The 14,652-nt window shown below is 46.4% G+C and overlaps 3 protein-coding genes across 3 annotated transcripts in view; all 3 read right to left on the bottom strand.

Moving 5' to 3' along the window:
• Positions 1-4,488, bottom strand: part of cpamd8 (C3 and PZP like alpha-2-macroglobulin domain containing 8) — a gene marked incomplete at both ends in the record, with an annotated part of 43,163 nt that extends 38,675 nt beyond the window's left edge. Inside the window, 5 exons of the mRNA XM_084436184.1 lie at positions 130-182; positions 372-537; positions 1,029-1,051; positions 2,452-2,603; positions 4,403-4,488. Coding sequence (XP_084292310.1) covers positions 130-182; positions 372-537; positions 1,029-1,051; positions 2,452-2,603; positions 4,403-4,488 — 480 coding nt within the window. The remainder of the gene's footprint in view (positions 1-129; positions 183-371; positions 538-1,028; positions 1,052-2,451; positions 2,604-4,402) is intronic.
• Positions 4,489-5,922: 1,434 nt separating this feature from the next.
• On the bottom strand, positions 5,923-9,898 carry sac3d1 (SAC3 domain containing 1; the record flags this gene model as incomplete). Its single annotated transcript, XM_084436183.1, has 4 exons — positions 5,923-6,386; positions 7,833-8,109; positions 8,438-8,825; positions 9,870-9,898. 4 exons carry the CDS (start codon positions 9,896-9,898, stop codon positions 5,923-5,925), a joined length of 1,158 nt encoding a protein of 385 aa, XP_084292309.1.
• A 458-nt stretch (positions 9,899-10,356) lies between these two features.
• On the bottom strand, positions 10,357-14,016 carry haus8 (HAUS augmin like complex subunit 8; the record flags this gene model as incomplete). Its single annotated transcript, XM_084436182.1, has 10 exons — positions 13,956-14,016; positions 13,241-13,302; positions 12,877-12,938; positions 12,656-12,776; positions 11,962-12,069; positions 11,763-11,866; positions 11,490-11,648; positions 11,210-11,351; positions 10,688-10,829; positions 10,357-10,483 (listed from the first exon to the last, which is right to left on the bottom strand). Exons 1-10 carry the CDS (start codon positions 14,009-14,011, stop codon positions 10,357-10,359), a joined length of 1,083 nt encoding a protein of 360 aa, XP_084292308.1. The 5' UTR covers positions 14,012-14,016.
• Between the last annotated feature and the right edge of the window lie 636 nt (positions 14,017-14,652).

The raw sequence follows: 14,652 nt of genomic DNA, 5'->3' as shown, positions 1-14,652 counted from the left end.
CCCAGCTGTTGGGCATCAAGGCCGACGAGGCTATTTCATGCTGTATTACTGATTCTCATACCGTACACGTTATGCCTGGAGATGACGTGTGTGTGAGTGCGATGTCGTGTGACAGATCGTGCACGCTACCTTTTCATTGGCTGGCCTCAGGTCAGGAGTGACAGAGTACACATTGATGAGCACTACAGAGAGAGAGAGAGAGAGAGAGAGAGAGAGAGAGAGAGATATGAGAGAGAGAGAGAGAGAGAGAGAGAGAGAGAGAGAAATTGACAAACACATTTCAAATCTAGTTCATGCCGTCGGCTTTTCTCCTATCGAAAGATGTTTTTCAAAAACTCAAGTATGGGTGTAAAGCCATAAGCTGGTGAGACCTTTGTGTTTGGGTTTGTAGACCGGCTTGTCCGTCTGGATGAAGACCGCTGTGCCCTTGCTGTCCACCGTGACCGTGGTGTAGTTATGGAAGATGTACCCCCCCTCGGTGACATGGCGGTTCCCCCACACCTTCAGATGGGCCTGTCCTCTCAGACCAGGGGGCACCTGCCATGGGAACCGGACACAATTACCCTCAGAAGACAGGATCTAACACCACACCCACCAGCGGAGAACCAGGCGGAGAACCAGCACCATACGACCTGATGGGCAACCCAAGACAGAACTTCAAAAAGAACCTGACGGAGTTTAGAGGTAGGGAAGGAACCATTCTGAATTGATCCATTCCAGGCTTTGGGGGCTGTGCCGCATACATGCACGTCAACAGCTGTTGCATATTACATTGAGGCTGTTACCTTACTCCCAATGAATGTGCAAAGACAGATGTTGCATTACAAATAATTTTAGTGTTGTTTTGCATGTCGTCTGAGGAATGCTCAAGAACTGACAAGGATCGCACTACTGTGCAGCTGCGGCTACAAACATTTCAACGTGCCTTTCTCATTTCTTGGGACCGAAATGACGTTTGTAGAAACGCCGCATGCGAAGGTAGGGACAGAACCTTTAAGGGGTAGGTAGAAATGTCTCATTGAACTCACCTTTAACTTGATTGTGCCTTTGTCTGAAATGAAAAACAAATAAATCAATAAAACAATCAATAGCTTTGAAACGTGAAGGAGGCGGAGTCGTGCGCTCCGGGTTTAATGGCCGCCCCCAGCTGCTGTGTTTCAGTGCCACTCTGAGGGAAAACCAGTTCCATCTATCAGCAGTGCTGTCAAACAAGCCCCTAGACGCACACACACAGGCCTGGGTAGAGCACACACAGACGCACACACACAGGCCTGGGTAGAGCACACACAGACGCACACACACAGACGCACACACACACAGACGCACACACACACACAGGCCTGGAGAGAGCACACACAGACGCACACACACACAGGCCTGGATAGAGCACACACAGACGCACACACACAGGCCTGGAGAGAGCACACACAGACGCACACACACACACAGGCCTGGAGAGAGCACACACAGACACACACACACAGGCCTGGAGAAAGCACACACAGACACACACACACAGGCCTGGAGAGAGCACACACAGACGCACACACACAGACGCACACACACACACAGGCCTGGATAGAGCACACACAGACGCACACACACAGGCCTGGAGAGAGCACACACAGACGCACACACACACACAGGCCTGGATAGAGCACACACAGACGCACACACACAGACGCACACACACAGGCCTGGAGAGAGCACACACTGACGCACACACACAGACGCACACACACACAGACGCACACACACAGGCCTGGAGAGAGCACACACTGACGCACACACACAGACGCACACACACACAGACGCACACACACAGGCCTGGAGAGAGCACACACAGACGCACACACACACACAGGCCTGGAGAGAACACACACAGACGCACACACACAGGCCTGGAGAGAACACACACAGACGCACACACACAGGCCTGGAGAGAGCACACACAGACGCACACACACAGACGCACACACACACAGACGCACACACACAGGCCTGGAGAGAGCAGCCAGGCTAAGCCATAAAGCCCCCCAATCGCCGGCGAGGTCTGCGCAGGGACCTTTGAGGTCGGGAGTATGCGCTCCCCAGTAAGGTCAGAGGTCACTCAGACTCTGTGTGTGTTCCTTTTGTCCGTGTGCACGGAAGTGTGTATGAATTACTACCCGTTAAAAGCGCTTTACTACCGGTGTAATGAAGCCCTTATTACACAACTCTGATTCCCAGCGGACGCTCTGAGGAGGGCGGGGGGGGGGGGGGGTTAGGGTTAGGGTTAGGGTTAGGGGGGGGTTACCCAGCTTACCCAGCACAGTGCCGTGGCGGGGGGGGGGTTGCTTACCCAGCACAGAGCCGTGGCGGGGGGGAGGTTGCTTACCCAGCACAGTGCCGTGGCGGGGGGGGGGTGCTTACCCAACACAGTGCCGTGGCGGGGGGGGGGGGGGTGCTTACCCAACACAGTGCCGTGGCTGTGCGCCATCGTCTCGCCCTTCACAGAGAGCTGAACCTGGACGCGCGTCTCCTCCACCGCGTTGAAGATGGTCACGCTCAGCGCCTCCTCCACGCCCGCCCGGAACACCGAGGGAGCGGAGATCAGGTAGCCCCTGAGGGTCCGAGAGGGAGGAGGGGTGTGGTCAGGACATGTGGTTGGTGCCATCGGGTCGCAGGTCAGAGGGGTGAGCTATTCAAGACGATGACGATGACGCACGCTTCTCCTGCATTGCAATGTGCCCATGGTGTGTTACACAAAGATGTAACTGATTACTTTGAGTCAACCTCTTCAGAATTTCCACCTCATCCCACACACAGACACACACACAGACACACACACACACACGCATTCCTCACGGGAGATCCGATTTAATTGAAAGGTTAGCAGGGCATCAGTGATTGTCAGTCAATGAGGTTTGTGCTCTTGTGTTCTCTTTGGGTGGTCTGGCACCACCATGATGTAACCTACGAGTCACTGTTTTTGAAACGTTAACGACCAAGATTCCAGACAGCCACTCTGACATTTAGGTGAGGGAAGATGGCTGTTATATGGTTGCAGGGCAAAGGTCATTCTAAGATGCACATAAACTTTCTTGACGGAGTCTTATTAAACTTTTACCTCTGACTGGGGGGTTACTATGGTATTTAAAAATGCCCGAGAGGCCAAAAGTTGAGTAGAAATTTGTAGAACTGCAAGCAAAATCATGTAGTGCAAATTTCCAGCAACTGAACTCTCCTGCAATCAAGTGTTCAGACATGCAGGCTCTGTGTGTCTCTGAACATTCGAATCGTCTCTGAACATTCTAATCGTCTCTGAACATTCTAATCGTCCCTGAACATTCTAATCGTCTCTGAACATTCTAATCGTCTCTCAACATTCTAATCGTCTCTGAACATTCTAATTTCAGTGATCTCGTGCAAAAACTGGACAGAGCCAACTGAGAGCTAACAGCATGTGTGGGTTCCGTATCAGGTGGTTGGCATTACAGTGCTGGGAGCCAGGGGCAGCTGCAGTTCCTCTGATCCGTGAGAAAATCCCATGAGAAATGAGCCTTTGAGAATGGAAAGATAATATGAGGAAATTGACTCTCAGTGTTTGATCTACAGCAAGTTCAATGAAATGTTAGATAAGCCTGGATCAAGTGCCAGGGACCATGCATATTCCAATCATGCGCTAGATGCACCGAACTAGCGCTTTGCCTAACTCCGTTGTGTTCAGTGCTCCAGAGCAGGACTGGGGTTCCTTTGTGAGGCAGCTGATCCGTCTCACAGCACTCTCTACATGCACGCACCCTCTGCAACACTTGGCAGGAGAACTTGTAGTTCCTAACAATTAACAAGCAATCTCCACAGCTCTTGATTGAAGTCTGGCATACTGCTGACATCAGCTTGCCAGTCTGATAGCATCAAAGGCAAAGGGAAGGAATCTCACTGCTAAATGCGGCCTTCAGTGATTCAATCAGAAGATGAGTGTTGGCTGGCCATGCCTGTTTCCTAATGAATGAATTTTACTGCTCATAACTTCATACCAAATAAGAAACAAATGTTCACACGCGTAGAAAGCAGCGTATTCCAAAAAGGCAGTGCTGTTATGTGACGTGTTTCATTCACATCCACACTGCAGGAGACATGCGTAGCCTACACGAGACTCAACCCAGCATTAAAGCAACCTTATCTTATACTACCACTTCTGATTTCAGTTCAATTAAGTATTCCAATGTGAATTACCCACGAGCAAAACAACTATCATCCGAAATAGTGCTAAATAGATAGTTCAGACCATGAAAAATAACTAGGCTAATAATTGCTCCGACCTATGGTGTACGGAAATTATTATTTATGTTTTTGATGCTTCCACTGGTGAAAATGGCAACAACACAATTCAAAGCCACAAATGAGGTCAACAACTTACTGTCTTTCTTGTGCAAAACTTCTATGTACGCTGCAGATGAATAAGGTCCAGGAGAGACTGAGCGCAGTAAACCAGGATCTGAACATTTTCAAAATCCCCCTCGAGAAACCGCGCTGTAGGTTATTATCTCGCTCCCTTATACATTACTGTTCAGACTGATCTAACATTTAGAGACTTTCTTTCAGCCTCTCCGTTCACAGTGGTCTCCATTGAGGCTGGATGGTCTGTGAGAGAGAAGTTTCTCCTAGAACAGGCAAACGAGGATCAAGTTTTTATCATCCCACTCCGAGAAATCCTGTTCTGAGCAATTCGATTTTTTTCTTCTGCGCTCAGCGCGCATTGCCAGTTCTCCTTCTTCCAAGTGCCCTCATCCGCCACTGTTCCGTTCTCTCATATTTCAAATGATAAGTGTCCTCCCACCCATCTGAAATATCGTGATCACAACAGTTTGATCATGTTTTTCACTCCAGGAATAGCTCTTCTCTGCCCATGTCCAACTGTGCCTCCTCGACTCTTTGAAGTTCCAAGGCTTTTGTTCCTGCGGGAACGAGTCAGAACAGCCCCTTCCTTTGTTCACTCACAGTTCATTCACACAAATCTCGTCCTGTCATAGCTCTGGCCCATAATAAACTACAGACAAGCTCCTCTCCTTCAGCTGTCTTGCTAATAGCCATGAGGAAGACCTTTCCTAATCAACTTCCCATTCCACGGTGGGGTAAATCACTTTCATTGCGCAAATTAGGCTTCTGTGACCCAACGTTAGTTATGTTCAAAGGCATTGGAAAAAACAATATATCTAACCTTGAAGTGTATGTGACACACACCTCCAGGGAAATACCAATGTACTCCTATTTTGTTTGATCTCTTCCAGATCTAAGCTAGTCGAGCTCAGAAAACCCTCGGGCCCCCTCTAGTGTCAACATGGTGCAACTACAACTCCATAACATCCTCTACCATACTGAGCTTGCTGTTCAGGTCTACATTAAACAAATAACCACATTTAATAGGGCTTCGTTTATTGAAAAAATGTAACAAGGCACAAGGGACATATAGCTGCATTCTTGTTTGCAATTCAACACTGAGGTAATGAGAACAAATACATTATGGTCAAAACAGCATCAATAATAACAACAACGTAAAATCATGGTAAATGGACTGCACTTGTATTAAGCTTTTATCCATAGAGCTTTACAATGAAGTCCTCTTATTCACACACACACACACACACACACACACACACACACACACACACACACACACCACACACACACACACCAATGGTGGCAGCCGCCATGCAAAGTGCTAGCCTACTCACTGGGAGCAATTCGGGGTTCAGTGTCTCGCCCAAGGACACTTCGCCATGTCGTCAGGAGGAGCCGGGATTCGAACCGCCGACCCTATGATCACTGGACGACCCGCTCTACCTCCTGAGCCACAGACGCCCCAAATCAGGCAGGGAAACGCATCTCAACGAGTCCATGGCGTCAAACAAACACATATTTATTCAGTATCAATTCCTCTCAGCCACAACCATGAATAATGCTACAAACGGAGAGGCCTTTCTGTTTCTGGTCCACCAGGTCATGAAAGAGCGGACAGCGCAGCCCCCCGGGCTCAGGGTCTGTGAAAGAGGTCTTGGCGAAGACCACCCTGTCCTGGTTGACCTCCACCCCGTGGGCCCGGCACAGCTGGGTGGCGAGGGCGGGCTCCAGGACCAGGAGCTGGGCCAGCTTCGGGAGGGGGAAGTGGCCGTTGCGGCTGCTGTGACCGTGGGAGTAGAGCAGCAGGAGGTCCCTGCGACACGCCCCCAGGTGACGGTGGAGGGCACAGCTCTGCAGGAAGTTCAGCCTCTGAGCCAATCGGAGCAGCCTTACAGGGTTCCGCTCCAGGAAGGCCCGGCTGATGGACAGCGCCAGACGGACAGCGCCGGACGAGCGGACCCGCTCCGGGAGCTGCATGCTGTGCTGCATGGCACGGGCCGAACCTGGGCGAGACAGGAAGTACACACTACTTAGTGGAAGTTTAGCCGTTTAAGCTATAGTATACCTTAGGGCTGGGTTCAAAAAATCTATTCATCGATTCATGAATCCCAAAATCAATCTTTTATTTAATGAATGAATTAATAAATTAAGGAATGAATAGTTCATTAATTCATCATTAATTCATTCATTCAATGATTCATTCATTCATGGAAATCAGTATCGATACCCAGCCCTAGTATTGATGTGTTGCATAACTTGGCAGTCATGTAATTAAGGTTACAGCTAAAAAAAAACAGGTTTTAGTAACACTAACCGAATCGATATTGAATTGAATTGAATCGAGATAATCGATTCTGAACCTTGTGAATCTGAATCGAATCGATTCTTGAAATTCGACTCGATACCCAGCCCTAGTATACCTGTGTGCTACATCGAGCTGTGCAATAAAATCTATACAGCAAAACATCACAATATTTTTTTCCCACAATAGTGAATCATATGGACACGGTACAGTATTGATACTTTGAACATTTCTTTTTGCACAAGGAAAATATACAGAACAAGAAAGAGAATAGAAATGAAGGATATAATTCAGTCAGATAAATAATAAATAATTCATGTTTTAAATTGATTTAATTTAAATTGTCCTTATATTCCCTCTGCCCTCAGAATCTCCTGGATTGAGTTGTATTTTCAGCTGCATTTTAACATTTTGTAGAGTATCTTTATAGTATTTTTACACTGCTCTGTTTTTATTCTCATGTTTTGGTTTTTCTCTGTAGCACTTTGAAATTTGTTTTCAAATGTTAAGTGCATTACAAATAAAATGTTTTATTAATATTATTATTACCCAGCTCTACAAGCCTGCTATGAGGTAGCTATGAGCTAGCAACAAGGGCAAATACTGTCTACCAGGCTAAATCCAGTCTGCTTCAGTCACGGATTGTGGGTTTGGGTCCCAATGCTTTCAAATAAGGCCGTAGAAGAATACCCCATGCAGCTTTTTGGTGGCATAGCTGTCCAACGCGGTGTTAATGGGGAATGTCATGTGTGTTTGTCATCACGACTTTCCCCGTTTGAGCCCGGTGAGGTGCTGAAAACCCTGGTTGAGATGCCTCTGGGTTAAGAAAGACAACGCAGTGACGTCATCTTTTAAATGATAAATGAACTGCACTTATATAGCGCTTTTCCACCTTAGCGGCACTCAAAGCGCTTTACAATGGCCTCTCATTCACCCATTCACACACACATTCACACACCAATGGCGGTAGCTGCCATGCAAGGTGCTAACCTGCTCATTGGGAGCAATTTTGGGGTTAGGTGTCTTGCTCAAGGACACTTCGACATGTGGACAGTCGGAGCTGGGATTCGAACCACTGACCCATCGATCATTGAACGACCCGCTCTACCAACTGAGCTACAGTCGTCATCTGCTGGGAGTTTCTTACCCAGATTGTAGAGCAGACTCAGTGCCTGGAACTCGTCCTGGTTGGGGTGCTGCCCACTGCTGTAGCAGTCCAGCAGCCAGCTCAGGCTCTCCTGTAGGTGTGTGTCGTTGATACGGGGGTCGTACCGGCGCAGGGGCTCGCCACACAGGTGGTAAGAAGCGTAGATCAGGAAACGCACCGTCCGCTCCAGCACAGCCACACCGTCCGAGTCACCCACCCTCTGGATGATCATGTCCTGCCTCACACTGCGCAGCCGGTCAAAGACAAAGTCATACACCTGGGAGGCAACACATGACAATCAGGCGGCATTCTACAGCACTAGCCACAAATTACAGCCTGGAATACAGGATTAGGTTTGATAAGTCCAAAGAGCGCTAGCATGAAACACACAGATATGAGAACCCTTGTAATCAGGGCTGAAAATTAACACCTGCCACCGGCCAAATGCAGGTACAATTTCCAATTGGCGACTAGATTTCGGAAAAAGAAAAATACTTGGCCGGTAGATTTTTGCATCTACAGTCCCCTTGGCAGGTGACTCACCGTGAGCCAAAAAGTTAATTTTCACCCCTGCTTGTAAGACAGAGTAGGACAGTATGACTAGCCTCGGCCCAGGGCTGCAGGACAGGAGAGGCAGCGATGTCGTCCATGAGGAAACACACAGTCTTCAGCAGCACAGCGGGCGGCCGGAGGTCACTAGGTCGCGTCGAGTCTTTCCCGGCCGCAGGTCTGGAGTACTCCTTGACCACCCGTGAAGGGTCAGCCCTCGGCCGGCGGTCTCCCTCTGTGCCAGCCAGTACCTCAAAGCGGTGCAGTCGGTTCTGTGCCTCGCGGTCCTGCAGCTCCCGAGTAGGACACATAGACCGGCAGGATCCCCTGGGAACCGCCTCCTGCCTCCTCTCCCCTTCCTTCTCCTTCTCCTCTTCCTGCCATTGCTCCTGGTTCTGCCTCCACCCTCTCCCCACTGGCTGGCCTCGCCTTTGAGAGTGGAAGCTACAAATGGTACAAAACAATTCACAAAACAGCTTCTCTCCATGACCCAAGTTAAATAAATCATACCCGCTTGCTAGCACACAGCTAACTAGGTCATATTAATGTGCAATCTGGTATCTGTATGAAGCCAACTTGTGACAGCACTATATATATTACATGAGTTAGCTAACTAATGGCGCGTTCCAGGCAACCCGTAACTCGTGTTTTTCCGACCTCCTACACGTGAAAATGCTCTGGAATGGCAGACAAACCCGAACTTCCCACCTGTGAACTCGTCACTTCCCACCCGTGAACTCGTAACTTCCCACCCGTGAACTCGTAACTTCCCACCCGTGAACTCGGACAGATCGATGATCTCCCAGTTGCGCTCTCTGACGTCACACAGCCCTCTAAGCAAGATGGCAGCCCCCATGGGTACAGCGACAAAGATAACTTTAGGGCAACGTAAAGTAAATGTGTACGTTGTAATCAAAATTATGCACTACAATCTGCTATGTGTAATGATGCCCAAATATGTTGACGAGATAGCTAGTGCCAGCTAGCTAACATTAAGGTAAACCTGAACGTGACCATGCAAACGGCGAAAAGTCGATGAATAAGTCAATAAATAAAATGTAACGTACGATTTCTCAGCATAGCGAAATTAGGCATACAATGTTTAGCTTGCCAGCTCTGACAATGTGCCAAATCTCAAGCTTTCACCATATCGGCTTGTTTACATTTATCCAGAATGATGCATTCAGACAGTTTGCCTGAACGAGATGAAGTCGTGAGTCGTGACTTGGAAGTCGTAACTTCCGAGCTCAAAATCCCATCTGGAACTCGGAACAAACCAGAACCCCGTCAGCAGTAGCCTAGGTTTCAGCCATGGAAGGGAATCTTTCTGCTCAACGGATTTATACACTACTATTTGGGTCAGGATCTAACGTTTTCTACTATCGGTATCCACAATCCGACAATTCTACTATTTGTTCTGATAACTGTGAATATGTAACGTTAGTAAACTGCTGAGCAAAATATATATTTTTAAAAACAAAGACTCACATGCGACGAGACGCTCTCCTGTTGCTCATTGGTTAAGTACAATGGCAGCAACGTCATATCCGGCACTTTGTAGTCACATTTGTTGCGGTCCGTGCATGGATGTCCGTGACTTAACATTTTAGTTCCGGACCGTTTATAACCATAAATCGCTCTCCATCGTGATAAAAAATAGTATTATGCATTTCAACATTATAGAACTAGCTAGCAAACGTTAGCTAATTACACTAAGTTATTGTTAACTCACGGTACCTGATGACCGTACGTCAAATTCAAGACTAAGGCAAAAGCAAGCAAATAGGCTTCGCTTGTGTCTAACAAATTTGCGTCCCTAACAACGGAGATTTGCGCATGCGCCGTAGCAGTTCGTCTCATGTTTACGTCCATTGATGAAGGCACATCACACGCTAATGCTTAAACATATTTTATTAAGTGTATATAAATCCAAAAAATAATTTCCATTGACAGAATCAGAATTAAAGTGGCAAAATCAGGGTTTGGGGCAGTAGAGGTCTTGAGCTCTGGCAAAGCCAAGCTGCTCCTCCTCCAGGGTCTGCTGTATGACAACAGTGTGACGACTGACCAGGGAAGACAGGTCCGACAGCTCTGAAAACCCCCTGGGTGGAAGATAAACTGTAGTCAGCACAGCTACCAACAAGTTCACATCACATACCCGATCATTCTGTCATATTTTTCTACATTTCAACAATGACTATGCATAGGATCAATACAGTGTTAGCTGTATTATACAACCAGGGCAGACATTCTTGTTATCCATCACATAGCGTGTGTCAGAGCTGCTCTTTATTGTGTGATCTTACGCTGAGAGCTGTTCGCTGATGTCCTGAACTCCAGTCTTCAGTCCCCTCAGGCACTCTGCAGATACGTGGTTGTCCTGCTGATCTCCCTGTGTGCACTGCAGTAACACCTCCTCACTCTCCTTCAAGCATGCCTCGGCTCTGTCTGAATAGGTGAGAGGGAGCACAAGCACGTAGAGCAGGAGTCACACATGGAACTGTGGGACTGAGTTTACATCAGTAGCCATGTTTCCATCCACACGTTGTATGCGAATTAAGTTATATCGAATTAAAAATGCCTTATGGAAACAGTAAGATTCGATAAAAAAATCATGAAAATCGACAAAAAGTTTGTTCTGTCGATCTCATCGGATTTTCTCTTGTTCGATAAAAGTCTTTTGTGATAAATGCTTTATCCGATTTAAAGCTCTAGATGGAAACGCACGTTGGCCGGCTTTATTCGCATTCATATTTTTAGCGATCCTCACACAATTCGATTGACAAGTGGATGGAAACATGGCTTCTGTATTGAAACGGAATACCAACTCAGGAATTCTCTTCTGTCCCCCTGAATGTGGAGGTTCTTCACCGGTAGCTCATGTCGGGTCGTATCAACTGCGCTGGCAAAAGACTTGTAGTCGCCTGTGAACTGCTGGGCAGCATCGACTACTGGAGTCAACGCTGCCATCTGAACACACAAACACCTCGTTATTCAAAACTGAATGAGCTGCTTGTGCATGGCTCGATAAAACATTTCGATGACGAAGGATAAATCGTTCAATTTAGTGTCCCTTGCACCAACATGGGGGTGATCCGCTCAGCTCACCTGCAAATCCAGCAGATCATTCATTTGCGTTTTCCTCTCCAGTAGGAGGTAGTGGCGCTGCTTCTGCTGGACCTGCTGGCGTAGCTGCTCGTCTTCCTCCATCAACGCCAGGATACGGCCCTCTGCCTCGGCCTTCAGCTTCCTAGTGTTCTGCTCCATCTGATTTCAAACAGCAGTGATCAGAATTATCCAAGGGGTCCATCCGTCAGCTATAACAGCAGCCAATGATCAATTTCAACAGATTGTCAAAGCTCTTAAAGTGAGTTAGCGTACCTTGGCTGTGAGGTAGGTCAACAGGAATGTCTGCATTTCTATGTCGCTCTTCTCATTTTCACTGTTCCTCTCAGGTTCTGCTGTACTCTGTATCACTGTCTTGTCTGAGGTAAACATGAAATCACACACTGAATGTTATTAATAATTCCCATTAGTGGATCAGCTTCATCATCTGAATCAACGTGGTGGTGGTACTTACCTTTAATAACTGACATATCAAAATCTGGACGATTGCAATGACCGTCCAAGATTGTGGATTGTAGAACAGTTTTTCCTTGTGTGGGCTCAAAAAGACTGGACATCATTGCTGTGTGGTAGACAATATAAAGTCAATGACAGTACGCTCATGTTACAAAATATCTTCATAACCATTGTATCTCCAAACAAAAATGACAACAGAGTAGGACAAACACTAATATACATGATTTCTGTGAGGCTAATTATATGGAAGTTACAACAGACACTGCTCTTAAAGTCGCACTGAAACGGACGTTTGAGACTTCCGTAGTTTGACGTATTTCTGACGCAAACAAGCTATGAGGGTGGGACATGTGTTTAGAGGAATTTGATTGGAACATTGACAAGTGGACGGGTTTTAAGAACTTTAGACAGATTTAATAGAAGGATAGCGTTGATTGACGGGTGGATGTCGTGAGATTAATGGCCTAAAATCGAAGGTACCTGTTGTCGTCATTGCACATGACCTACCGTTTTCCAGGAAGTAAGAAATTATATACTTTGATATAAGATTACAACAAAAGTAGAATTTTGTAATTTTTTTGGCATACATCGTTGAATAGGTGAACACTATAACCAATTATGTGAACCAAAATGGGACAGAATGCTTTTTTCATTTCAGTGCGACTTTAAGTGCGGTCAGCGGGAGTAGTTACGGGTGGTCAGGGTCTGGGGAGCCATCGATCGTCTTGGAGGAGTGCCGACCCGTGGTTTGACCCCCCCCGGTTTGGGTGAGGCAGGCCGTGGGCGCACAACTTCAGACTCAGTCAGTGAGTTCTATCAACAGATACAGGGGATCATTGTATAATTAATCACGTGATTAATGGTTAATCAAAACAGACAATCCTGTTCAATGGAACATGTAACTTGGCTATACCTTTGAGAGAGTCTTGTCAACAGCAGGCTGCATATATCTTGACGTCACTACTGTGCCACCAGCTGATGACAAAACAAACATTTTTATTCATCACACAGTGAGTACGCACACATCACACGGTGTAGGCGGCAGTGCCGACAGACAGACAGACAGACAGACACACACACACACACACACACACACACACACACACACACACACACACACACACACACACACACACACACACACACACACACACACCGATTATTTTTTTCTCCTGCTCTTAACCCAGATATGGACAACTGTGTTATTGATAATCTACAACAATACTTTAACCTTCTACACTTTAGTAACAGGTAACAGGTTAGCCGTTTGAACTTACATTTGGTTTTCTTTGTAGCTCCACTGTTGTTACCTTTGGCGCCGTCAGTCCCGACCTTGGAACTAAAAATGATAAATGGTCTCATTGATAGGTGGTCAGACACACCGGGTCAGTGTAATACAGGGGAGGAGCTATGTTTATCAGTATACTGCACTGTAACTTTTATTCCTGTATTCTATTTGTCCTGCTTTTTGTTTAAATGTCTATAATGACTTGCTTTTTGTTTTAATGCTTTTAATTTGTCCTGCCTTTTGTTTTAAATGTCTATAATGACTTGCTTTTTGTTTTAATGCTTTTAATGTCTCATGTAAAGCACCTTGAATTGCCCTGTGGCTGAAATGTGCTCTATAAATAAACTATATAAATAAACTATATAAATAAACTTGCCTTGCCTTCCAGGTACAGAATGCTTCCAGATTAAAGAGATTTCTGGTATAGTAGCTGGTATACTAGCTAGTACACCATCTCTGGTATACTAGCTGGTTACTCAGACGCTGTCCAAGTCGTGATTGTTTGTCAACAACAACAGCTTTCAACAACAACAATAGCTTTCAACAACAAGGCTCAGACCGTTCTTCAGCTAAGGTTAGCTTAGCTATCATCTGGTTGGCTTCATTACTTAACGAATAAGGCTGCAAGTTAGTTAGAAAGTCTTAGACATACTTTTTTAAAGTTGTAAATCGATAGTCTATGAATTAAGCTGGCAGCTGGGTACCTTTTAGAATCGATATGTTGATTCTTGTAGCAGAATGAACCTCTTTTAGACGCCATGTTGATTTGAGTATACCGCCTTTCTCACCACTAACACCGTCCGGGTGGAAACAAATTCTCCACTTCATTAAATGGTCCCTGTCCATTCCTGTTGTCTTGCACTTAATTATCCAGCCAGGTGGATGTGGCTGTCAGGTAAAGACCTACCTGTAGAGATGTAATGGGATGCTGAACATTGTAATTGTGTGAAATAAACAGAGGCATAATTTGAAACATTAGAATATTACATGAATGAACTGGTGCTCACTTCAGTCTGTCATGTACCATGGGAACACAACTCTCAGTTTATTATCACTGCCCCAGCAACAGTGCAGGGCAAGAGGTTATGTTTTCAGTGGCATGTGTGTGTGTGCACGTGTGTGTTTTTTTTAGCAGGATTACACAAAAACAACTGGACCGATTTTCACAAACCTCGGTGGAAGGGTGTAGCATGTTCCAAGTTTGAACCCATTAAATTTTGGAACAGATCCGACGCACGTGTTGGGTCCACAGGCTGCCCAAACACGGCCGGCCATTTACCTCAATTCATTTTTTGAACCAGGATTATGCAAAGACCAACTGACCGATTTTCATGACACTCGATGGAGGGGTGTAGCATGGGCCAACTTACAACATCTTACATTTTGGAGCGGATCTAAATC

Source organism: Borostomias antarcticus, assembly GCF_949987555.1.
Source record: "Borostomias antarcticus genome assembly, chromosome: 3".
NCBI lineage: Eukaryota > Metazoa > Chordata > Actinopteri > Stomiiformes > Stomiidae > Borostomias > Borostomias antarcticus.
This window is presented reverse-complemented; position numbering and strand designations above follow the sequence as displayed.